This window comes from Enhydra lutris, unplaced genomic scaffold, assembly GCF_002288905.1.
Source record: "Enhydra lutris kenyoni isolate GAN:26980312 unplaced genomic scaffold, ASM228890v2 scaffoldscaffold9, whole genome shotgun sequence".
Classification (NCBI taxonomy): Eukaryota; Metazoa; Chordata; class Mammalia; order Carnivora; family Mustelidae; genus Enhydra; species Enhydra lutris.
In genome coordinates, this window is record NW_019154093.1 from 7,744,881 (window position 1) to 7,769,607 (window position 24,727).

At 52.3% G+C, this 24,727-nt stretch overlaps 2 protein-coding genes across 2 annotated transcripts; both read right to left on the reverse strand.

Moving 5' to 3' along the window:
- Nucleotides 1–3,494: 3,494 nt before the first annotated feature.
- On the reverse strand, nt 3,495–10,383 carry LOC111142985 (mitochondrial ribosomal protein S15). The gene is made up of 8 exons (XM_022496362.1): nt 10,157–10,383; nt 9,812–9,856; nt 8,640–8,715; nt 7,647–7,695; nt 7,045–7,129; nt 6,046–6,104; nt 3,900–4,091; nt 3,495–3,651 (listed from the first exon to the last, which is right to left on the reverse strand). Exons 1-8 carry the CDS (start codon nt 10,287–10,289, stop codon nt 3,523–3,525), a joined length of 768 nt encoding a protein of 255 aa, XP_022352070.1. The 5' UTR covers nt 10,290–10,383; the 3' UTR covers nt 3,495–3,522.
- A 1,292-nt stretch (nt 10,384–11,675) lies between these two features.
- On the reverse strand, nt 11,676–22,841 carry LOC111143352 (colony stimulating factor 3 receptor). The gene is made up of 15 exons (XM_022497036.1): nt 22,625–22,841; nt 20,449–20,745; nt 18,980–19,103; nt 18,640–18,827; nt 17,663–17,832; nt 17,401–17,554; nt 17,231–17,310; nt 16,617–16,824; nt 15,462–15,650; nt 14,991–15,092; nt 14,217–14,363; nt 13,955–14,095; nt 13,625–13,718; nt 13,301–13,382; nt 11,676–12,879 (listed from the first exon to the last, which is right to left on the reverse strand). The coding sequence occupies exons 1-15, from the start codon at nt 22,686–22,688 to the stop codon at nt 12,400–12,402; spliced, it is 2,520 nt and encodes an 839-aa protein (XP_022352744.1). The 5' UTR covers nt 22,689–22,841; the 3' UTR covers nt 11,676–12,399.
- Between the last annotated feature and the right edge of the window lie 1,886 nt (nt 22,842–24,727).

Sequence of the window (24,727 nt, forward strand, 5' to 3'; positions counted from 1 at the left end):
TGGAGTGGGATGGTGGCTGAGCCCTTTCCTAGCCCTGCGACTCTGGGCAGGTGTTTGAGGGCGGCCTTACCCCGCACGGAACGTGGAGGCGCGAGCCACCTCTCGTGGGTGCAGAGAGGAATCCATGAGATACGCAGAGTGCCATGAAGGCACTCAGTGAAATGATAACGGACTTTTCTTTTGAACGCGGGAAGGGCCAGACGTCCTTGAGTTTGCGTTTCCTTCCTAAAAGCTACTTGGGGTGAAGCAAGCCAGGCCTGGTCTTGTCTGTCCAGCTCCCGGAGGACACGTGCTGAGGCTTCTCCGAAGCTCTTTCACGTTGTTGAGCACGCCTCCCACCTGCTTCTCTAGTTTGAGGGCGTCGACCCTGTACTTCACCCGCACCTTGAGCTCCAGCATCACTCTTACTATCTGCTGTACATTTTTACTTTGATGAGCAACCATTGCTGTAAATTTCAGTATTTCTAAAACCCATGAAACATCTTCCCCCCCAGCCGTGAAATCTGGGCATTGGCTTCCAACTTTATTTCCCTGGTTACTGTTAGTTATCAGTCACTACTTCTGCATTTTCCTCCAAGATCGTTCTCACATTTATCTCTTCATTTCTTTTTCTGCCTGCGTTAGTATGTTCCTCCATGTTACTGGTCCTTTCTCTCCACCCCCATCACTGGCTGCTAGGCTTAATTTCAGAAGTTGTCATTATCAATATGAGGCTTTCCTTCAGGGGCTCCCAGCTGTTTGCCAGATCACAGTTTAAATGCCTCAACATGGCATTCAAGACTCTCCACTCAGACTCCCAACTATCTATTTATTATTATTTTTTAATGTAGGCTCCATGTTCAGTGTGGAATGTGACCTCACACTCCTGAGATCGAGAGGTGAATGCTTAGCAGACGGAGCCAACCAGGTGCTCCTCCAACTAACTTTCTAGAGACTTGTGCACTCCCTCATTGCTCTCTAATCCAGCTGAACTCATCTACCTCATCAGCTTTGTCCCCTCAATGAAACATTACCCCCTCCTCCTAACCACACCTACCTCCGCAGTTTTGCTTTGACATTTGCCAAGCTCATCGTTCCTACACCTCCTCTGGCTCCGTTTCCTTCCCAGCCAAGTTTTTGAGTAGTCTACAGTCACAGCCTGTATTTCCTTAACATCTTCACTCACTAACTCACCACAGCTAGGATTGAGCTCTCTCCATCCCACTCAAACTGCTTCACCGTGGAGACTTTTTCCTCCTTAGCTAACATCTCAGCATTAGCTGCTATACAGTAGTTGAAAGCTGGTGGTCCAAGGCTTTGATTTGATTTTCCCTGGTCTCACCAGTTTCAACAGGGACAATAACTAGGGTAGGAATGTTTCAAGCAACTTAGCATCACTATCTTAAACCTGGCCTTGATGCATTAACCTGCCTGATTGCTAAAGGCATTTTAGTATGCTATAGTACCAAATCCTCCCATAGTGACTCAAGTCATTTTTTTGCCCCTAGCTAGTGTGGTATAATGAGCAGAACACAGGCTTGGAGTGAAGACAGATTCAGCCTTGATTCCTAGGGCTGTCTCTAACCAGCTGTGTGAACTTGGACAAGTTACCTAACCTCTGAGCCTGAGTGCTCACATGGTAAAATGAAGATAATCACGCCAATATGGGGTGGATGGGTGAGGAAGGTGGCTCTCAGGAGATGAGATATTGTGCCTAAGGCAGCACTTACGATGCCTTTCCTGTAGGGCCTGCTCCAGGGTGTCCCTTTCCTCACCTTCTCCACTGGTCCCCCTAAATGATGGCACCTGCCCCCACCCCCAGGCTCTCCATGCAGCTGTGTCTACTTAAAGTCCTGCCCCTTAAAGGGCCTTCCCCACTGTTCCTGGAGGTGACATCTGAACACCAAGTTTACAGTTCTGAGCCTCTCATCTCACTTCTGATTCTGTAGGAAACCAGGCTCTATTCTATCCTCACTTCACTCACCACTACCCCCGGGGCTCTCAGCTGCTCCTGAGTCCCGCTATGTCCCGAGAGCATCCTTCCCATCCTGACATGGCACTTTCTTTGCTTACACTCCCTCCCTGGGCAATTTTACTCACACCCATGGCTTCAGTCACCATCTAAACCTAACCCCTAAGCCTGTCTCTACCTCAGGCCTTGCAGCAGTCCTGGAGCTGCTTTGGAGCATTCTTTGGACGTCCCTTTAACACACCTTCCCCCACTTTGGCTTTCCTTCTCAGAATGAAGCCCAAAGTTTTCTCCCCACTGTTGTGGACTGAATGTTTGTATACCTCCCCAAATTCATATTATCAAAGCTCTAAGCCCCAACATTATGGTATTTGGTGGTGGGGCGTTTAAGAGGTAATGAATTAGATGAGGTCATGAAGGTAGGGTCCTCACAATGTGATTAGTGCCCTTGTAAGAGGAAAATATCTTTTTTTTTTTCCCTCCCCTTGCATGTGAGGACATAGAAAGCGACATTCTGCAAGCCAGAAACCAAACTGATCAGCACCTAGGTCTTGGACTTCATAGCTTCCAGAACTTTAAAGAAGTTTCTGTTGTTTAAGCCAGTTTACGGTTTTTATTGGCAGCTTGAGCAGACTAATAAACCCAGAAAACTCTCTGTTATCTGGTGTCTGCTCTTACCTCTGACCTTCTCTCTCCCTACTCCTCTCTTTGTTCAGTTTTACATGCACTGTCTTCCTTGAGTTCTTCAAACAGGCCAAGCACACTCAGACATCAAGGCCTTGACATTTCACTTGGTGTGAATCGGTGAGTTTTGCATGAAAAGGGGTATCAATAACTCCCAGAATTTATAAAGAATGTTTTGCATTTGCACTTTCTTAGGGATAGGACTTGTAGCTTCTAGCAGATTCTCAATTTGAGCACCAGTACCCTGACCCCAAAACAATAAATTGCTCTGAGTGTCTCCCCCTCCCATCTGCCCTTCACAGTGCTGTTGCTTAACCATCTAAAACAGACTTGGTGCTGTCATCACTCCTTCAGTTTTAAACCATAACTCTCTCCCCACTCCCTAGAGGGTAGCCAATACATCAAGCCTCTCACCGCCCAGGTTCAGCTTACTGGTCAAGCTTTATTTCCCATTCCCAGTGCTCCTTGAACACGGCACACACCTGCTGACTTCCTTGCTTTTGCACTTGCAGTGCCTTCTGCCTGGATGCTTTCCCACCCTGTTTTTACCTGATGAACTTGAACTCATCCTTTGGGGCCCAGTCCCGAAGGCAGCTCCTACAGCTGGCCTCACCCAGCAGCCAGCTGGCCACACTTCCTTGGTGTGGCTGGGCGCTCAGTCTCACCTTCTTAGGAACGTCACCTGGACCCCAGGGAGCTGTTTATGTGAGTGTGTGTGAGGTGTGTTGTGAGAATGTGTCCTCTGGTCTGTGAGGGCAGATGCCCTGCCTCCGACAAGCTGAATGAAAGAACGAATTCCTCCTCCTCCTCAGGCTACACAGAGCAGTACCACCTTCTCTCCTATTATCCTTTAAGGCAGAAAGACATAACTCTAATAAAGTTTATTGGTTTTAATTGATTGGCTCTGGTTCAGCTTTGGAAGGACTCTCTGGGTTCTTCTGGCCTTGTTTCTGGACTGCTGCTGCTTTAGCTTTTAAGGCCCTTTTCTGCTTCTTGAGCTTTTGGGCCTCTTGGAAGACCTGGGGATGAAAGGGAGCAGAAGAAACTGTAATCCCACGTAAAACCTCAGGCATAGAGCAGGTGGGATGGGCACAGACCTCCCTGGGTGGGCACGCCAGACTTTCTCCATGGGAGTGAAGGCCTGTGGGCCTCCTTGGGGACTGGGGGACAGTTCCATGACTCAGGCAGGAACAGACAACCCTCCCTGCTGCTCTCTCCACCACCGTCCCACAGTGGGGCCAACCAAAGCAGCAATTCTGACTCGTACCCGAATGCACAGGGCCTTCTTGGCCGCCAAGCGTCGGTGGGGTTTCCGGTTGTACAGAGGGGGGAGGGTGTACTCTATCCCCAGTTCCTTGCACGTCTTCTCGAAGACACTGTAGTTGGTCTTACGGAGGGTTTTGAGCATCTTTTTCCTCTGGTCGATGCTCATCAGCAGATAGCGCTTGTGGGCTTTGTCCTGTGAGAGAGGTGGCACATTCCTTTAGTATTCTGCAAGTGAGTGGTGTGCCACTTTACGGTAACAAAGGACGGTCATCTTATCTCACTGAATCCTCCTGACAATCTGATGCAAATATTAGTGTAATTCTGTGGGAGGTATTGTCATTGTTATTCCCATTTTATAGATGGGGAAAAAGAAAGGCTCAAAGATGTCACCTGATTCATAGAAGGTCCTAGAACTGTATAGGGCAGGGACCTTGTGTGAGGTCAGGTCTTGAATCTGCATCTACAGGTTTCACTCCAAATCTCATGCTCTTTCCCCTACACTCCCTGCTCAGCCTCCCCACACTTTGGCCAACTGTCAGCTGGGGTGGAGAGAAGGGAAGGCCTTCTTGGATTCCTCGATGAGGGACCTCTGCAGTGGGGCTGCTGTTCCACACTCCAAATGAGCAAAAATCTCATCTCCAAAGAGCAGGCTCAGGTGGCTCCAAGGACCACCGAGTGCCACCCCTGCACGGTGCTGGGACGTCTGGATTTACAAAGGTGCGTTTGTTAAAAAAACCTGCAGTTGCTTAATTACAGCAGCACCGTGCCCAGTGCTGTGCTGGGATATGGCATCGTGGTTAAGAGTATGGGCCCTGTGAGGATGCAGAGAAAGGGGAACCCTCCTCCCCTGTTGGTGGGAATGCAAGCCGGAGCAGCTACCCCGGAAAACAGTATGGAGGTTCCTCAAAGAGTTGAAAATAGAGCTACCCTACGACCCAGCAATCGCACTACTGGGTATTTACCCTAAAGATGCAAATGTGGTGATCTGAAGGGGCACATGCACCCAAATGTTTATAGCAGCAATGTCCACAGTAGCCAAATTATGGAAAAAGCCTAGATGTCCATCAACAGATGAGTAGATAAAGAAGATGTAGTATTTATATACAATGGAAAACTATAAAAAAACCGTCAAAAACCTGAAATCTTGCCATTTGCGATGACGTGGATGGAACTAGAGGGTATTATGCTGAGCGAAATGAGTCAATCAGAGAAAGACAATTATCATATGATCTGCCTGGTATGAGGAATTTGAGAGGCAAGGCAGAGGGTCGTGGAGGGATAGGGAAGGAAAAAAATGAAACAAAATGGGATTGGGAGGGAGACAAACCTCAGGAAACAAACTGAGGGTTGCTGGGGGGTGGGGGCTAGGGAGAGGGTAGCTGGATGATGGACATTGGGGAGGGTATGTGCTATGGTGAGTGCTATGAATTGTGTAAGCATGATGATTCAGACTTGTACCCCTAAAGCAAATAATACCTTATATGTTAATTAAAAATAAAAAAAGTATGGGCCTTGGAGCAAGACCACCTAGTTTCAAGTCCTAGCACATCATTTCCCAGTGCTGTGCCTTGAGGATAAGTTAATCACCTCATGCCTGCATCATTCCTCTGTAAAATGGAAGAGGAGGATAGTTATAAGAGTTAAATGAGCTGAGGCACGGGAAGTACTCAGCACAGGCCTAGTACTTCACATGACCATGCTGGCGCTTTATTATTTATGTAGTTCTTGCAATCCTGTCAGCAGGTACTGTTATGATCCCCACTTTACTTACGGACAGGAAAACTGAGGCTTGGGCACATAAAGTAACTTCCCCAAAGTCACACGTCTGGTCAGTGGAAATAGCAAAGCTGAGAATTTGAACCGAGTCCAAGAATATTCAAAAAATATTTACCGAGCACCCACCATATGCCAGACACTGCGACTGTGTCCTGAAGTTGGTTTTCTGGACCATGGGTGACACTCACCGAAGCCCTGTAAGGCTCCCATTTCCTGCTGGAGGCAGGAGGGAAATGTCTGGCCCGCTGTAGCTGAGGGACGGGCACCCTGGTGCTATAGCCACTCAGCTTCTCCAGCTGCTTCCCCGTACCCAGAGCCCATGACCTCTCAGACTCTGCTGGTCTTAGCCGTGAGCGATGCCCAAGGCTTACCTTTCGGTGTTTCTGCATGTGCTCTTCATAACTGCGGATCTTGACAGTCAGGGCAACAACTGAAACCACAAACCACAGAGGCTGAGAGCTGGCACAGAGGAAGGAAGGGCCTGGGCCTGGGTTATGTTTTAAGACCTCTCAGAGTAACAATCACCAGTGCTCTGGTGCAGCTCTCCACAATTCCCAAAGCACTCTGAATGTCAAGCTCTCAGAAGACTTTGGATTATCTTCCTTTCAGAAAGCAAAGCCTAAGGAAGGAACGTTCCTTAATCTTTTAAAGGTGTCCTCCCCAGACCATAGCAAATAGCATTCTTAATAGTAAAACTTCAGAGCACTCCTGTCAAATTCAGGAATTAGTCTATGATACATGCTCTTATTCTTAATGATTCACCACTGCGCTGGCTGTCCTAGCCAATGCAGGAAGATCAGGTTCCAGAACCGACAAGGGTCCACTCCTTGCCTCTCCTCTTCCAGCTGCCACCCTTAGCTCTGTTTTCACTGATGAGTTTTCAGAATTATCAGCTCCCACTCCTCTCCTAAAGCCCCACAATAGCTGTCCTTGGGCAGCCTCTTGTTTGATTCCTGCCTATACTACAGAGATGGGGGCAAAGGCAGAAGCAGAAGGTGGCCCCAAGGAGACGCTCTCACTACAGCAGGCCCTTCCGTAAACACGATGAGTTTTGGGAGCATTGTAGGGTGAGGTGGAACCTGGGCCCTGACCACCTGGCCCTTCGTACCACCTTAGCAGCTGGGTAGAGAGAGACCCAGACAAGCTCTGGTTCCCGAGACTTGCCTGAGCTTACAAGAGAGGTGTGAGGAGGGACCTGGGAGCTGACTCCAGCGTCCCGGTGGGCAGTTTTCATTGCCCTAGGTCCTTCTTGTCTCTCGCTTCATCAGGCCACGCCTAATACCTGGTGCCCTTGTAGACAAGGGCCCTGGATCGAGTGCTAGATAGCAGACTCCCCTGCACTCCCTCTACCCAAGGGCCCCCTGACCAACTTCGAGCCTCCAGGGAACTGGTGTCCTCAGGGTTTGCCACGACCTTGTTCATCAGCTGCTGTTGCTTGATTTTTAGCTTCTCCTTCTGTTGAAGATAGAGACAGAGAATCTGTGAGGTCTGCCCTCCCCTAAGAACTAGCCAAAAACCTCAAAGGCCCTGGGTGCAGTCATGGTAATGAGGCCATAAAGCTTAGCACCTGGCTTCACTCTGTTCACCAGGTCACAGCCTTTGTCAGCACGTGGCTATGGACATCTGGATAAGCCCAAGGCAAATGGCAGGTGACACAGCTTGTTAGAGGAGAGTGCTCAAACTGTGCTCATTCATTCAGGCATTAGATCATTCCTGAGCACCTACTCAGTTGGGTGTTGGGGGCTAAGGATAAGTGGTTTGTTGGGTGCTGGAGGCTAGGGATACAGTGAGAGAACAAGAGCATCCCTGCCCTGGAGAGGCCTGTTCTGGGGGGTGGACAAATGGACCTGGAATTACAGTGGGATAAATGCTGTTTTAAGCTGAGAGGCACAGGATGGAGGTGTTACCACTGTAGAAGGGAGTCCCAGAGAAGAGGACTGGGAGAGGCTGAGGTCTGGCACACGTCACTCACCTGGTTTGCCATTTCTAAAGACAAGAGTCTTCTCACGACGTCGTCAAACCTGTGGGGAAAAGCACAGCAATGAGAGACAGGTGTGGGGGAGAGGGGAAAAGGGAATCCGTTTTCGTATGAAAAGCAAGAATGATTGAAAATTTCTTTTATAACAAAAGTGTCTCTGTGGAAGTGGAGAGCCCTTTCTCAGGGATTCAAAGTCAGCAGGAATCTGATCTGCTGTGCTGAGAACATGGAATGATGTGATAACTGCACAAAATTGGGGCTCTTAGCTGGAGTGTTCCAAGGTCCTCACAGGGAGGGCAAAGGGAGGATTTTCATTTCAGCTAGAATATGGGTCAGTCTGTCTTTTTTTTTTTTTTTTTTTTAGATTTTATTTATTTATTTGACAGAGATCACAAGTAGGCAGAGAGGCAGGCACAGAGAGAGGAGGAAGCAGGCTTCCTGCTGAGCAGAGAACCCGATGCGGGGCTCGATCCCAGGACCCTGGGATCATGACCTGAGCCGAAGGCAGAAGCTTTAACCCACCGAGCCACCCAGGCGCCCCGGTCAGTCTGTCTTGAGACATTTCGATTCTATAATCATTGTTTTTTTCGCTGGGCAGAAGGATCCGGCTTTGGTGTCTTTCAGCCCTGCTCCCCAGGAGCTCTATGATATTGGGCAGACATTACTAATCCATAAAATGGGGACACAATTCTTTCCTCACAGGGCTTTTGTGAGGATCAAGAGATGAGAGATCTCACAAAGACCCATGAGGCATGTTGCCTCCTTCTATCTGAACCACAGTAGGAAAAAAGGCAAGCAGTTAAGCTCCATGAACTCCATTCTGACCATGCTGCCCCTCAGCAAGCCTGGGCTTCAGTAGTTCTCTGCCAGATTCTACCATCAAGCTTCAGATACAGCGGGCCAGGCCTCAAAGCCACGGTCTTCCCTCTTTCCTCCCCAATCCTCTTACAGCCCCCTGCCTCATAAAAGAGATTTCTTTCTGCTTACTTCTCAATTCCAGGAATGTTCTGGTAGTCTTTGAGCAGCGTGGAAGGGGGTGGGTCATCTTCTTGGAGGGGCTGGACTGTCAAGAGTGGGGAGAGAAAACACCCAGAGTCAACTCTCACTGCCCATCCTCCCTGTTCTGGTTTTTCTCACCAACTCTGTCACAGACACCCAGGGCCTCAAGCAAGGCACTAGAGATCTCGGCTCAGCTTCTCCTTTGCAAACCCTACAGGCAACTGTCTTGATATTGCACACTGGGAGTGGATCACCTTTCCTAAGGTCCCATATTGTGTCTTTCCCTCTCACACCACTTTAGATTCGCCACTAGGATGGGTCGTTTTGAGGACGGCCTGAGTTTGACTCTCTTCAAATCCCCTGGTCTGGTCCATGGGCTCGTGGAAAACAGACACTCAACCAGCACTTGCTGGCTGACAGCATGAATGAAATAAGGGCATTGAGGAGGGAACCCAAGCTTTAGGACATAGTAAGCACCAAACAAAGACCACATATAGGAAACCCTCACCCTTCGTGTGTTTCATATTCCCTGGGAGGTGAGGGAGAGGCACGAGGGAGATCAACGGGTCCTCTCCAGCCCAACCCCGCTCTGCCACTAAGCAAATCACAGCAATAAATGCTAATATATACATGTTTTGCACCCAATGTGAAGAACACTCTCTTCGTGTTAGCACTGAATCCTAACAACGATTCTTTCAAATAGATACTTTTACAATCGTTTCAGAATGAGACTCAGAGAAAGAGGAAGTAACTTCCCCAGTATCATTTACCGAGGAAAAGAGATCTTCCCACTGTGCAGACGGCCTTGGAATGGGAAACCAAGGCTTCCACCTCAGAAGGGCAGACACAAAGCGTCTACCTATGCTCTAGGTAGGCCTGGGTGGTGCCAGCACGCTTTCCCTCGGGATAGCTCATTCTCACTCAAAGCCGGTCCGCAAGCTCCAGCTCCCGCCCTCCCCCGGCCTCTCTCCCCACCCCAGAAAGGCTTCAGGCTACAGCCTGGTGGCAAGGCAGACGTGGGGGTCTTCTGCTCAGGACCTCTGGCCAACGCGTCTGCCCACTCCATCAAGTGGTTCTAACTAGCCACCTCCGTCCCTTTGGCCACCCGGCGCCCCTCCAGGAAGTGCCTCTCTGCCGAAGTCCCACCGGAGAGCTCCTACCTGGTTTCCGGGCGGCATATCCGCGAACGGCCTGAAGGATGACACCTACGCAGAAGAAAGAGGGCTGAGGCCCAGCTCCTTAACTAGTCCAGCCTCCATTCCTTTCTGTGCCCTCCGCATTACCCCTCCTGCCTGGTCTTTGCGTCTCGGCGCCTTACCGCCGCCCCATTTCTTCCGCACCCCGCTGCCCCACGCCTCTCCCACCTCGTCTCACTTCTTCCCCGCCCACCGGCCTTTCTCCCTCATCCTGCCGCTGCTCTTCTCCCCTATCCTCGTCCCCCATATCCTCTATCTCCGTCTAACCCCACTTCCCTCATTGCATTGCCCCTCTTCTCAGCGCCTCACCTCGAGTACAGGGAAGGGCCCACCGGCGGGAGGGCGGCCTGGCACACGCTCCGTCTGGCAGCCCAAGGACTGGGGCCTGGGCCACAGCCTGGGTCCGAAGCGACCTCAGCGCCCTCCACGCCGTCCTCAGCATCGTGACTTGTCACCCCGCGGGGCCGGCGCCACGGCCACTGTCCCTTTCGCGGCACGGACGGGGTTACATGGGCGCCGCCATGCTGCCTCAGGCTCGACCAATGGAGCGCAGTTGCGAGACCGGAGCAGATGAGGACCGAGAGAATGGATTAGAAAGGCAAGACTTGGGGTGCGGCGGGGTTGGGTCTAGGGGAGGGGTCTGGTTGGCAGCGCCGCAGGGCTGGAGGCTGGGTGGTTGCGGGCCTGGTTAGTGGTGTGCGGTGATGTTTAAATTCTAAGATGCCGTTTTTCCCTTGGGCATGCGTCCCGCCCTTAATCCCACTCTATGTTCCTTTTGGAGGTTTTCTTACGGCCTGCCTGTCTTCTTCCCCAACCTAGTCTTTCTGCCTCCTCTCCCACCACATTCCAGGATGAGGCCCCGCAAGAGGTACTGGGTTTCATTCAGCCTCCTGTGGGGCAGCCTTGTAAGCCTCGTGATGAAGGTCGCTGATTTTGGAACGGAACAGCCCTGGGCTGATTGAAGCACAGCTGTTTACTCACTGTGGTCTTGTGGGCAAACCACCCCTCCTTTCTGGGCCATGATGTACTCATTCACCAAAGTGGAATGGTATCTACTCTTTAGGTTGTTGGAATATTAACTGAGGCATTTGTGTGCAAGGGATCTGCTTGCAATATAGGAGGCATTCAATAAGTATTTGATGTGATAATATTTGTGAAATGAGGGGTGTAAAGACAACTACAAATTAAAAGCAGGAAGAATAAATTTTTAATGAAATAAAAATCACATTTTAATTCTCCCTTGGTGCAAAAAAGGAAAAAGCTCTCCTCCCCTTCACTTTTCGTTAGCACTGACTTTTGAAGAGTTGTAATTGTGAATTCTTTCTCTATCCTTTTGAGACCTATGTACATCTTTCCAAAAACTGAATAAGCCTCTTGCCAGTTTTACAGCACAGAAATGTTCTTCTCAGGGATCTAGGCATCATCTCTTGAAATGCAGTCGTTAAGGAAGACAGTGCCTCTGTCTCCCGGTTTCTGCCGGGCTCTAAATTGCCAACTTGCCTCTTCTCATAAAGATACAAGAAATTTCGTTTTCTCTGGGATAAAGGCAATTAGCAAACATGGGTGGCTACCCCATTTACCAGGTGAATTTAGGATGAACTCTGTGTGACAGATGGTGCCATGCACCTGTATCCACTTGGCTATATACAAGGGTAAGATTTCTTTCTGTCTTTTCAAGCTCTTTAGAGGATCTGCTGGTGATGCAGATCACGTTCTGGTTTAACGTTCATTCAGTAATAAAACTGATTTTGTCCTCTTCTACCCTCATGGAGTGGTTTTGTAGGTTGGCAGGAGATTTTGTGGTTTTTATTATTTTATTTTTTAAGCAATCTCTACACCCAACATGGGACATGAACTCACAACCCTGAAATTGAGAGTAGCATGCTCCATCCACTGAGCCGGCCAGGCGTCTCCGCAGATTTTGTTTTTAATTATATCTACTCCAACAGGGCTTAGTCTTTTCTGAGATCTATTCCCCATGTCCCACAGCCCTTTGTGACTCCCTTCAACCCTGGCCACTATGCCCTAATGTCTTCAAGTCTCTACTACTAGAATGGGAGCCCTTTGTGGGTGGACTGAACCAAATCATTTTTTGAGTCCCTGCTTCCAGCACAGGGCCTCCATGCTAAGTAAGGGCTGGTAGAATGAATGAGCGAAGGAAGGAGTACACAAATGAATACTTCTGATAAGTACCCCCATCACTGCTAGGCCCTGAAAAGACAAGGAACAGAAGCGTAGGCACACTCGAGAGTTTCTCAGAATTAAACCAAACCAAACCATGAACCAGTTTAAGAGACTGAAATTATAGGAAATAAGAACAAGAGGTTAGTGGGCAGGGTTGGACAAAACATTCTCTGGCCACTAAAGTGAGAGGCCCAGTGGGGTCTGGGGAGATTGAGGAAGGGTGCTGAGGACCAGAGATAGAGAGATCCTGGCAGCCTTTCTGCCCTTCTGGAGCTACGTGATTTTTTCATGATGGACTTACACTCTCCTCTCCTCTGGACAGCCCAGGCCTTTCAAGAGGCAGGCCCAGGTGGGGGCCCCAGGGAACGCTAGACGCCCCCCAGCCCCTCTACCCCATGGACCTGGAGCCCTTGCAGGAGGGGGAAGTCAAGCAGTGGCCCGAAGACACAGTCATCCTCCTGGTTGGGGACGAGGGGCTCTGGGCTTCCAAGGGGGGTGGTCTGGAACCAGAGGTTCTCATAAAACTTGGGGCTGGGACTAAGGCTCCCTAAGAGGGGCTGAGTAGAGTCACAGCGGAGGTAATGCCCTGGACCTGGGCCTGTGGGGCTGCCCAGCACCTTCCCGTAAAGGACCTGGTCACTGGTGATAGATGGGGGCCGGGGCTGGTTGGAAGGTGCTCTTGGGTCCCCTTGGAGCACATAGGCCTGGACCAGGGTGGGGAGGCCACAGGTCCCTGAGCTGTCATTGGACTCCCAGGGCCCTGGCTTCTTCTCTTCTTCTTCCAGCACCGTGATCTTGGTGATGGGTGGCATGCCGGGGTCCCGAAGGCTGGGCAGCTGGAAGGTCTCCTGGACACAAGGACGTGGGGTGAGGGCATGAGTCGTCTCAGGTGTTCATCCCAACCGCCACCCCTTCCTGTGTTGGGACATCTGTGGAACTATTCCTTCTGCTGGAGCCCAAAGGATGACACTTGTAGAACTGCTCATACTTTCCTGACACATGCTGTGTGCTTCAGACTTAGCTTGGTGAATGTCCCCAGTGATTCTGGGTGACATACATCCCATCTCACAGTGACATGACCCAGGCTTTGAAATGGGTGGAGCTGGGATTCGAACTCAGATCTGCTTTCTTCCAGAGGGAGGGGACCTTGCTGGGAAGGGATGGGAAGGCCTGAGTCCTCACCCTCGGAGGAGTATCCTTTCACTTTGAGCCTGGACCAACACCAGCACCCCCCTACACCCCATTTCTCTCTCCTTCTGGGGTTCTCACCTCCACCATGATGGTTGGCACCCAGGAGCCCAGGCTGCTGTGGGCCGGGTCTGGGACACTTGGCCAGAGGGGATTCTTCCTGCTGCAGAAGAGGGCAGATGAAGGCTGGGTCAGGCATGCCCTCCCATCTTTCCCTTCTTTTTCCAACCCCTTCCCAGTAGCTGAAGGCCCCTTGGGCAGAGAAGAGTTGGTGCAGAGCGTGATCCAGACATGGGCCCTGAGGCCTGTGAAGGCCTTTGAAGAGGGGCTTGGACTGGCCCACTCCTGCGTGAAGTTCCCTGTGGGCAGGGGTAGCTTGGTGTCAGGTCTCTTGAAAGGACTCACCTGGGTTTGCAGCAGAACCGGGCGGCCCCACCGAGGCAGGTGAACAAGAGGAGGAAACCAAACAGGCCCAGGAGGACATGCAGCTCAGACTCCTCTGGGGTGAGGGGAAAACCAGAGGTAGTTAGAGTGCATGTGAGTAAGACTGGGCCTCTTCCCTCTGACTGAGCTCTGAAGGCAGGATTGGGCCTCCTCCCTCAGGCTGAGTTTCATGGGCAGGGCTGGGTCTCTTCCCTCAGATGAGTGGATCCAGGCAAGTTCTCAAAATGAAAGCTCTATTGGATGAGGAACCTTCCCAATAGCCTTGTCTAGCGGGCCCCTTTCTCCCCTTACCTAGGGCCAAGGTCATCAGGGTAAGGCTCGTACTGTTGGCGGCCCCGGCCTTGCTGGTAGCCATGAGGTGGACATGGTACAAGCTGGCAGGCTCCAAGCCGTGGAGGACCAAGCCGTGGGAGGAGGCATTCAGGACAGTGGCTGGGAGTAGAAGAGAATGGTCAGCCCGGGCCCAGATGCGGAGACTGCCTCCAAGGCTGCTGAGTGCGCCTCCCCGCCCCCCAGGCCTCCCGGGGCTGTGGGGTGCTAAGGATAGACTCACAGAAGGACTGGTCTTGAGCATTGGTCCAGAAGATGGTGTAGTGGGTAAGGGGGCTCTTCCCCAGCTCGGGGGCCTGGGGCACCCACTCCAGCTGGGCCCAGGTCTTGCCAATGTGTTTTAGATGCAGCTCTGGGGCGTGGGAGGGGGCTGCCGGAAGAGAGAGGTGCAGGGGCTGATGGGGAGCAGGGCAGAGTGGAGAGCCCAGCGGGACATCTTGGGGCTCCCTAGACCCCAGAACTGAGACGCACTGTGGTGGGGAGTAGGAAAGGAGAGTCCAAAGGGACTTGTGCCTTAAGCCTCATGTTGCCAGGACCTTTGACTGAATTCCATCGACTGCTAGTAAGTGGCTGAGTCTGGATTTGAACTTGCTTCTCTTTGACTCCAAAGCCTCGCCAACTGCTTTCTGCCAGGCTTGATTTTGTTGGTCTCCCTATCTGATTTCTACCGCTTGCTCTCTGACTTTATGCCAAGCCCTCTGTCTAACTTCTGCCACACATGATGCTTGATTTCTGTCAGGGCAATGGGTCGATTTTTGCCAGACTTGCTTCCCAAATTCTGCTGAACCCACTCCCTAATTTCTGTCGCCCCACCACCTGACTTCTGTCCCGTTGCAGGTGTCCAGTGTAAGACAGGGGTCATCTTGGGGTTGGAAAAGAGCCTCTTCTGGGCCAGAGGTGGGGGAGGAAGGAAATGTTCCCTTGTTGTCCTGATTGCTGGGGCCCAGGCAGGCACTGAGAGGAGAGGATTCTGGGAGGGACTAGGTGGCCCACGTACCCATCTCTTGGGAGTAGGCATAGATGTGCTGGGAGGGTCCCACGGTGTCATGGTAGAGGGGGGTCACAGTGATCTCATAGAGCTGAAAGGGTCTGATGTTCTCTGTAGAGAGAAGATGGGGCAGGCCCCCAGGTGAGGGGAGCTAACCTCAGAGCTTCAGCTGGGGACAACCCAGGCCTCATGCTGCAGAGCTATCCTCTTCTACCTCTTCTTCAGATCATTTGATGGAGTGAGAGCAGAAAAGTGGGAAAGCTAGAAAGATGGTGGTGTCAGGACTGTGAAAAGAGAGGGTCCAGTTAGACTGGGAGAATGTCCTAATTCTGGGGATAAGAGATGACAGGAAAGAGTCTAGAAAGACTGGGGAGTCCACTTCTCAGGTGGTTCAGGCTGCCCCTTGCTAACTGTCAGACTAGCACTGCCTCCCTGCTTCCCAGGCCCCCCTTCCCCGCCCCGCCTCCCCCTGCATCTCACCCTGCAGCAGCATCCCAGAAATGCTTCCGTTATGCTCCATCTTCCAGCTCTTATTGCTGCCGCTGGGGCTGGGGGGACCCAGGCCCCACTCAATCACATAACCCCGAGGCTGAGGGCTGGGCGGCTCCCAGCCCACCCAGAGGCTGTGGGGATCTCGAGCCTCGGTGTGGAGTCTGGCCAGGGGCGGGCCTGGAGACAGAGTAGGAGGTGAGAGAACAAAGCATGAAAAATGCAGGTCCCAGAGCCAGGAGGTTGGGTTCTGGTCCTGGCTTTGTTACTTACAGACTGGGTGATCGCGGGTCCCTCAAGCTCAGGACCTCACTTAGCTCATCTGCAAGGGCTCTGTGCAGATCCCATGAGCTGCTGCATAGGATGAGCCTAGCACAGTGCCCCGTGCAGAGGAGGGCCTGACTGTGATCAAGGCTAACACTGCGTAGTTCACAGTATATGTCAGTAGGGTCTTTGGTGCATGTTAATTTTCTGAGCCCCCGAGAGTCCTGTGAGGGAGCTGCCGCCCTGGGCCCATTTGATCAAGGAGACAGCTGAGACAGGTTCAGGAACTTGTCTAAGGTCACACAGCTAATAAGATGGAATAGTCCCTCTTGTTATCGCCAGTCTCACCCGGTGAGGACCCAAGTGTGGGGGACCCTGGGGGTGGTGGTGTTGGCTGACCCCCGAGAATGAGCAATTAACTCAGGGACCGTGTTCCAGCTGGAAAAGTGTAGGGCTTTCTTCCCATCTTCCTTGGCAGCATGGGCTCAGTGTGTGTGCACATGGGAGTGTGAGTCTGTAAGCATCCTCATGTGTGAGTGTGGGGTGAATGTGTGTGCGTGTGTGCGTGTGTGTGTGTGTGTGTGTGTAACCACCAGCAGCCCAGCTTGGTTCTGGCTCGTGATGATAAGAGTGGCGAACACACACTGAGCAGTAACTTGGTGTCAGGCACATGTCTGAACGCCTGTAGCCTCGTAACAACGCTTTAAGGTCAACACTGTATCGTTCCCCTTTGCTAGGTGAGTAAACAGAGGCCAGGGAGCTGGGGTCCCTTGCCCTGGTCACGCTGTTAGCAAGTGACAGGACTAGATGTGAACCCAGGCAGTCTGGCTTCCGAATTGACATGCTTAACCACCACGCTCTACCAGCTGCCAGCCCCCTTACCTGTGCTCTCCAGGAAGACCACTGGGCTGGGATTAGAGGTCCCGGCTGTGTTATAGGCCACAAGGACCACTGTCCGGACTTCCGAGGGCAAGTGGAAGGTGCAGCTTAGCTCCGTGGTGTTGCAGAATGGGGGGACTGCCTCAGTCTGGTTCGGAGCTCTGACCAGGTAACCTTGGATCTGCCCGCTGTATTTGTCCAAGGGCATTGGCTGCAGTGGGTACAGGAAGAAGATAAGGGGGCTGCACAGCTCATCTTGAGTCGGGGGAGGCTTCTAGATGGGGTGGATGGGTCTTAGGAACTGAGCCCCACAGGCCGGGAGCCAGCCTTCTTCCCCCCCTTCCTTCTTCCCCTATTCACCCTGTGCCAGGTCCTTGGAGGGAGAAAAGGAAGAAGCACATTGGCACTGAGCTACTCCCTGAACCAACCCTTTGCCACAGGTGAGTCCTGCATTCTAGTCTCTCCAGAAGGGCACTACCCAGCTTCCTAGGCACACACAAATCACATACAAATGCATCCAAGGCTCCTGGACAGGTTGGAGTCCAGGGCCCCAGCCCACAGGGATCTGTTTGGGTTGGAAGCAATCTCAGCGGTGGAGGGATGTCAGGATGGGTCACCTTCCAGAACAGCTGCACGGCCACCGTCCTGGGGTCCAATGGCCTCTGTCGCCACCATGTGTCCAGTCTGACGATGGGGGCTGTGGAGGAAGCCAGAGGGTCAGGGAGGGTCCTGGGGGCTGGATTTGGCCCTGATACCTGCTCCTGGCTCCTCTCCACCCACTGCTTACCCCGTTGCGCAGTGGTCAGCATCAGGCTAGGGCTCCAGTCGCTCCATTGGCCAGGCAGGGGCCAGCGGGTACAGCGCATCTGCAGGGCGTAGGCTGTGGATGGGAGGAGCCCGCAGAGCTCATACTGGAGGGTCTGGGAGAGCAGGGGACCCACCTGGTGGGGTGGCCATGGCTCTGAGCCTGGATCCTGTGCCCTTCAGGGCCAGCTCAGCCACCCTCCCCTCAGCCAGCCCCAGGCCCTCCAGGCTGCCCTCCACCTCACCAGGACCCAGCTGGTTTCTCCAAGCTGTGGCTGGTGGCGCAGCTCACATTTCTGTTCTATGTACAGGCTCGGCTTCCATGGCTCCCAGCGTAACAGCAAGCAGCCTGGCTGGGGTGGGGCCACCTCAGGGCTGGGGGCCAGGGCCCACAGTGTCGGGGGTTCCAACTTCACTGCAAGGAGAAGGGGTTATCAGAAATGTTCCCTGTCCCATCCTGTAGGGGATCTGCTGTACTCCTGCTTTTCTCTTGGCCTGTTGTTCCATTTTTGGCTCTGGGTCTCCATCCCTGGGGTCTCTGTCAGTCTGTCTCTCTTTTCTCTGTCTCTCTTGAGTCTCTTCATCTCCATGCCATCACAATTTCTGCAGGTCTGTCTCTGTATATGTGTCTGTCTCCCCCTAGGTCTCTGTTTCATCCACTTGCCCCAGGGCCTTTGCACTTGTTCCCTCTGCCTGGAGCTCTTTCCCTCCAGACATCCAGTGGCCTGCTCTCTCATTTCCTTCAAGGATCTTCTCAGATGTCACCTTCTCAGTGAGGCCGCCCCTGGCCATCTAACTGGAAGGGCAATTGTCCACCACCCCCAGCTTTCCCTACCCCTTTCCCTGTCACCCTTCTTGTCACTTGACATTCCATTTTATTTAGTTTGTCCCCTAGAATGTCATGTTCCAAGGGCAGGAGTTTCGATATTTCATTCAGTGCCCTATCTCCAGCACCAAGATCAATGCCTAGTAATCTGTGGGCAACTCAAGAAACTTGCTGAAAGAATTAAAGAACGTGTCTCCTTGCCTCTGTCCTTCTGCGTCTCCATAGCTCCATCCCCACCTGCATTCCATTTTGTCCCTGTCTCTTGCCTGCCTCTATCTCTAGGTCTCCCAGTGTCTCCTGGTCTGTGTCTGGGTCTGTGATTTCCTCTCTGTGCCTCTCTGGGTTGGCCCATCGTGGGGGCCTCTCCCCTCCGCCAGACATCCATGCATCACCCACCGACATCCATGGGAATGAGGCACAGCTGTGGGGACTTGTTGGTCCCTAGGGCGTTCTCAGCCTCCACCCAGATGCCCATGTTCTGGTACAACAGGAGGTGTCTTCGTGGGATGGAGCAGTGGTTCTGCCCATTGTTAGGCACGCAGTCGAGGATAGAGTCCTCTTGTGTCTGACAGTTTCCCCGGCTCCTGCCAAGAGGCCAGGCTTGGGTGTCTAGCAGAAAAAGGAAGCGAGGCTCCCTGCTCCTCCCGTGTTTGCTTCTGGCTCCCCCATCCTGCAGTCCCTCCCATGCCCCAGAAGAACCCAGAAGAACCAAGCTAGCATAGAGACCCTTACTTACTTGAAGCTCTTGAGTGTGAAGTGGGTGGACAGGTGGGTGTCGGGTCCTGGTTCCCACCGACAGATGAGGCTGTTGGTTGTGAGGTTCATGAGACAGGACAGGTCGTGGGGAGCGGTGGGAGGGTCTGCACATAGGGCGGGGAGAGTCAGGGCTTTGGGTAGGACCATTCAGAAATCTGCGATTGGAACCAGTCAGCTTTGTTTCCTTGCTCTGGGTTGTTCCCTCTGGAGTCACCTTGTCTTGTTGCTCGTCTCCCTATCAAGTGACCCGGGAGGGGCAGCCCTGGGGAAAGTGAAATGCAGGCCCGGACAGGGGCAGGTGCCACAGAGCCTCCCACCCCCTTGGCTCTGCCCCCTTGGACAGGGATGGTGCACACCTGGCTTTTCATCCTGGTTTTGCCATTTGTTAGCTGTTGTGATCTGGAAGTCACTTAACGGCCCCGTGCCTCAGTTTCTTCATCTGTGAAATGGGAGTGATGGTAATATGCACACTCCCTGAGGTTTCGGGGGCTGAATGACTATTTACACAGTGCTCAGGGCCATGCCTGGCATGTGGTAGGTGCTATGTAAGTGTTAGCTCTACTATTAGTGACGGTATTATTTTTTTTTTTTTAAGACTTTATGTATTTATTTGTCAGAGAGAGAGCAGGAGGCAGAGGAAAAGCAGACTCCCACTGAGCAGGGAGCCAGACATGGGACTCGATCCCAGGACTCTGAGATCATGACCTGAGCCAAAGGCAGACGCTTAACTGACTGAGCCACCCAGGTGCCCCTACTATGAGTGACTCTTAAGAAAGAAACTGGTCAGAACGGCTGGGTGGCTTAGTCATTAGGTGTCTGCCTTTGGCTCAGGTCATGATCTCAGGGTCCTGGGATTGAGCCCTGCATTGGGCTCCTTGCTCGGCGGGAAGCCTGCTTCTCCCTCTCCCATTCCCCCTGCTTGTGTTCCCTCTCTTGCTGTCTGTCAAATAAATAAATAAATAAAATCTTTAAAAAAAAAAGAAAAAGAAAAAAAAACTGGTCTTAGTGGTTTTCTTATGCATTGGCTTGGCAGAAAGTCCTCACTTCTCGGTTTGAGTAGGAGGCTGAGACTGCCATGGGGAGAAACTAGGAGCAGGCTGAGCTAGTCAGGTGTCCTCTCTGGGCACACTGTCCGGTGGCTGAGTGTCTGGGCTTACTTGCCCGCCACTCGGAGTAGTGGTGTCCTCTGACTTTGGAGCTATACTACCTGATAGAAATCTCAGCTCTATCCTTAGTTTGTGACCTTCACCAAATCACATATACTCCCTGAGCCTCAGTTTCCTCATCTACAAAATGGGGCTAAACAGCACTATCGCTGGGTTGGGAAGATTATCCAATGCCATGCCCATAACGTGTTTATTGAACAAGAGCTCAGTGAATGATAATGGCTCTCCTGAGCCATGGCAGGAAGGCACGGGGCCGGGCGGGTGGGTGGCCGCGGGCACTTACAGCCTGCCTGCACCTCAGCCTGGTCCAGGATCTGTAAGCTGGTGCCCCAGCGCACGCAGCAGGAGAGAAGGACCCGGGGGCTGTTGAGGTGGGGCACGGTGATGGTGGATTCCTGCCTTCCATCTGCCAGACGTCGCTGCCTCTTTCCAGGTTGAAGCTCTGTTCCCAGTTTCCACAGAATCTGTGACTCAGGGTCCAGGTGGCTGCAGTTCGGGCTGATGATGCAGGAGGCTGTGATGGGATCCCCCAGGTGGACAGTGGGGGTGGGGAGGCTGATGCGCCCACATTCCTCCAGGCCTGGGGGAGGGGAGAATGGGCCATGAGTCACTCCTCTGCCCTGCGGAGCTGAGCTATAAACCTAGGCCTTTGTATTCCTAGACTCAAGGTCCTTACCTCTTTGCCTCACCCCCTGAGATACAAGGGCTGGAATGGGGTGAATGCCTGTGGGGATGGAGAGGGGCTTTCCGGGGAGAGAGAGAGCTAGGGATGTGTCCATCAGGGTCTATCAGCTGGCTCTTTGAGAAAACCAGATCCTGATTGGTAGTCTGGGCTGCTTTCTCTGGTGTAAATATTCCCACCAAGACTGCTTTTCAAGCTACCAGTGTGATATCACTGAACGTGAACTTGGGAGGAAATGTGCACACTTAGGTCTCATAAGCCAGCACTAGCACACCGCCAAGCAGACACTAGGCCCCTCTGCGGTACCCTCCCCAGAGGTGGTGAAAGCACTGGTGGGAATGATAAGAACCCCACGGCCACAGCTCTCAGAATTCAAATCTTGATTGTGTTACCCCATCTGGACCACAGCCCTCTAACACTTCAGTGGTGTGGTCGGTAAGAGCACGGCTGGGTTTAGAGCCTGGCTGTATTGCTTATTAATTACATGACCCTGGCAGTTTACTGAGGCTTCCATGCCTTGATTTTTCTCATCTGTACAGTGGGGATGAAAAATAGTTTCCACCCATGTTGCTCACCTGATTAACATTGAGCATGTTGGGGGAACCAGACCAGACCCGGATCAACCAGACCAGGTCAAGCGCCCTGAACTTTCCCAAAGCTCTTATTCTCCTTCATAATTATGAAGTCATGTGATTCATTGCTTGCCTGTCTCCCCAGTTAGACCAGAGGTTCTGTGAGGCCAGAGACCTTGGCTGTTGGTCTTATTACTGTATTCCCAGAGCTTAGCATAGAGTAGGCCCTTGGTGAATATTTATTGTATAAACAAACAAAGATCCGCTGTACTTTGCCCACCGTGCCTTCTTTCCTCTGTCATGTGTTCTGGGGTCTGTTTTGCTGAGGAGGATGCTGAGGTCCTAGGAATTTGCCCAGGATCACGGAGCAAGTTCTTGACTTTCAGCGTGGGGCTCCTATCGCTTCACCAACTCAGAATTTCAGACTGGAAGGAATCTTGCAAAACTGTTTACTCCAGAACTCCACCTAACATTGCATCCTCTTTAGCAGGGCTAGGATGGCCCGGTTTTGTACGGTCTGACAACTAAGAATGGGTTTTCCATTTTTCCATTTTTAAATCCATTAAAAATGGGTTTTCCATTTTCCATTTCCAAATTTTAAAATTTCCATTTTCCTTCCATTTTAAAGGGTGAAAACAAAGCAGAAAACAGATAAGAACATGCAGCAGACACTATATGTGGCCAGCAAAGCCTCAATACGACTATCAAACAATGTTTGCTGACCTTTGCTATGCAGCATCCCTGTCAGTCCTGGCCTCAGCTTGCATACCCCCACAGATGGGAAGCTCTCCACCTCTCAAGACAGTTTCCCTAGTTTAGAGAGCTCTGCCTGGGTTTCCTTATTCTGGGAATAAGCCTCCTTGTGGCTCCCACTCCTATTCCTTTGCTGCCCGTGAAGGCTGGAGAGGACCCAGAGTTTCCTTCTGACAAGCTTGGCAGAGATTTGCGGACAAGACCTGGGTCCCCTGTCCTTTTCCAGGCTGACCAGCTCAGACTCTCTTGCCACTCCGCATGGGTGGTGGTTTGCCTATAGAGGTTTGTGGGTGGAGGCCTGGCTACCCCACATTCTTGGCCCAGCCCAGATTGTCTGGGAACCCCAGGAGCAGTGTGGCCGGTGCAGGCCAATGAGTCCCTCTTCTACCCGCTACACCTCTCTCCCTGTGACTCTCCTCTCCCCATTGCACCCGATCCCCGGCCATACTCACTTCTAGGGAGCAGCAGGGCAATCAGGGCAGCCACGGTCAGGCTCCAGGTTCCTAGCCCTGCCATAGCGTGCCAGTTTGGTGTTCACCTGGAGGCAGAGGGAGATGGGGAATGTCATGGGCTCTAGAGTCAGAGCTGAGCTTAACCCTTGCTCTGCCACAGTGTGGCTTTGGCCAGGGGATTTGACCTCTCTGAGCCTCAGTTTCTTTGTCCGCAAAATGGAATTAACAACAGCCTATATTGCATAGGACTTTGGGAGGAAGACACAGAATGATGCAAGGCACATAGGCAATGACTTTGTAAGTGACAGCCACTGTTGTTATTATATTTGCCTTCCAGGAGAAAACAGGGACAGGAGCATCAAGGAACAGCATTCTTCCCCTTTCCCTTTTATCTTGGCTGGGCTTACCTGCAGGTAGTTTATTTTGGAAAGACCCTAGGAACAGAGGGAGGGGTTGGGAGAATGAAACAGGGAAGGAGGGAAAGCTGACACAAGGGTTGTGTCATGGAATTGGGGTCATCTCTACGGATGAGGGGGGCTCCATCCTGCTGGGACCTTCTAAGGAGCTGTGTAGGCTATGCCTCAGGACCATCCGCTCAAGGGACAATTTATCCCTTGAACAGGAGAGAGGATGGGAACATTTACCTACTGACTTCCATCCCCCATTGGTCAGAGGATGTTCTTTGGGCTATTAACTTTCTGGCCCATCCAGGTTACACACGCATGAATACGAGGCAGGTTCTCTTGGAGGAGCCATGCCAGAAGGGTCAGAGACGCTCCCTGGCATGGATTAGCCGAGGCAAGAGGCTGTCAGTTTACACCTGTGGGAAGCTGGCCTCCATGGACGGTACAAGGAGTCCAACACATGCCCAGTTCTAGGCAAAGACCTCTGGAGGTTTTCTGGGGCCAGGTGTTCCAGAAACTATGCAAAAGGTATTCTACCACTAGGGTGGGCTTCTAGCCTGACCTCCATCCTGCTCCCCTAGGGGTCTTGGGACCAGGGACCTGGTTCCCCAGCACCAGGTGGCACTCTTGGGAGCAGGTCAGTGGAAATCACTGACTAGCCTGCGTGTATATCCAGGAACGCATACGTGTAGGTTGTGTCCCCGCAGATCCCCTGTGCTCAGAGGTGGGAAATCTTCTCCCCCTTTTCTGCCCCTCTCAGACAGGGGTGTGAATATAAGCTGCCCGGGATACCCAAGGCTGTTCCTTCTCACAGGGGCCTTACCTCAACCCCGGAGCTATTCATATACATTTCTATATCAGGATGCTCTGACTGCTAGCCCATAAGTCACTTTTTTTGCAAATCAGGAAAAAAAGTGCCACTACCTCTGGACAGATGTAGCCTCACACTAAGACCTGGCAACTGAAGAATAGGCTGGATTTCAGCTTCTACTTGGTCCTCAGCTGGGCAGCTTTGTGCAGTGAGAAACCCACACAACTGTTCAGAGCATCCCTGTCTACCAATCAGTGGTTGGCAACTTTCTTACCAGAGCATGGCAGTTTGATTATCCCCCATGCACACTTGTTGGGGGGAAGATTTAGCCTTGTAGGCCTAGTCTTTGGGATGCTGGTTTCCATTTCCATGTGCTTTTGATCATGTCGCAGCCCTGCTGCCCTCGCAGGGGTCAGCATCACGCCTAGTGTGTGCCCAGCAAGGTACTACTTCATCCCTCTCCTCTGGCTCCTGTCCAGAATGGGCAACCAAACCTCACACTCAGAGGCCCCGGCCTCCTCCCCCTGGGCTGCCGAGTGTTGGCATGTTGGCTTTGGTCCCTGGTCCCCCGCAGCAGCCCGGGGTGCCCTCCACCCCCATTGAGTGTGATCGGGGACCTATTGGAGCATGGTCTCACTCTCTGGGGGCCAGTACATGGAGACAGTGGGAGCCCAGCTCTGAGCCAGACCACTTGCTCTAAACCCCAGCTCTGGGACTTACCGGCTTCGTGACTGTGGAGAAGTTACTGCACCTTTCTGAACCTTGGTTTCCCCATCTGTGAATGAGGGGGAACATTAGCACGCACTTCTCAGGATTGTAGTGAGGAGGCACCGAGATGGGCTGGGAAGAAAGCGCACTCGGCAACTGTAAGTTGTTTTCACGCGACAT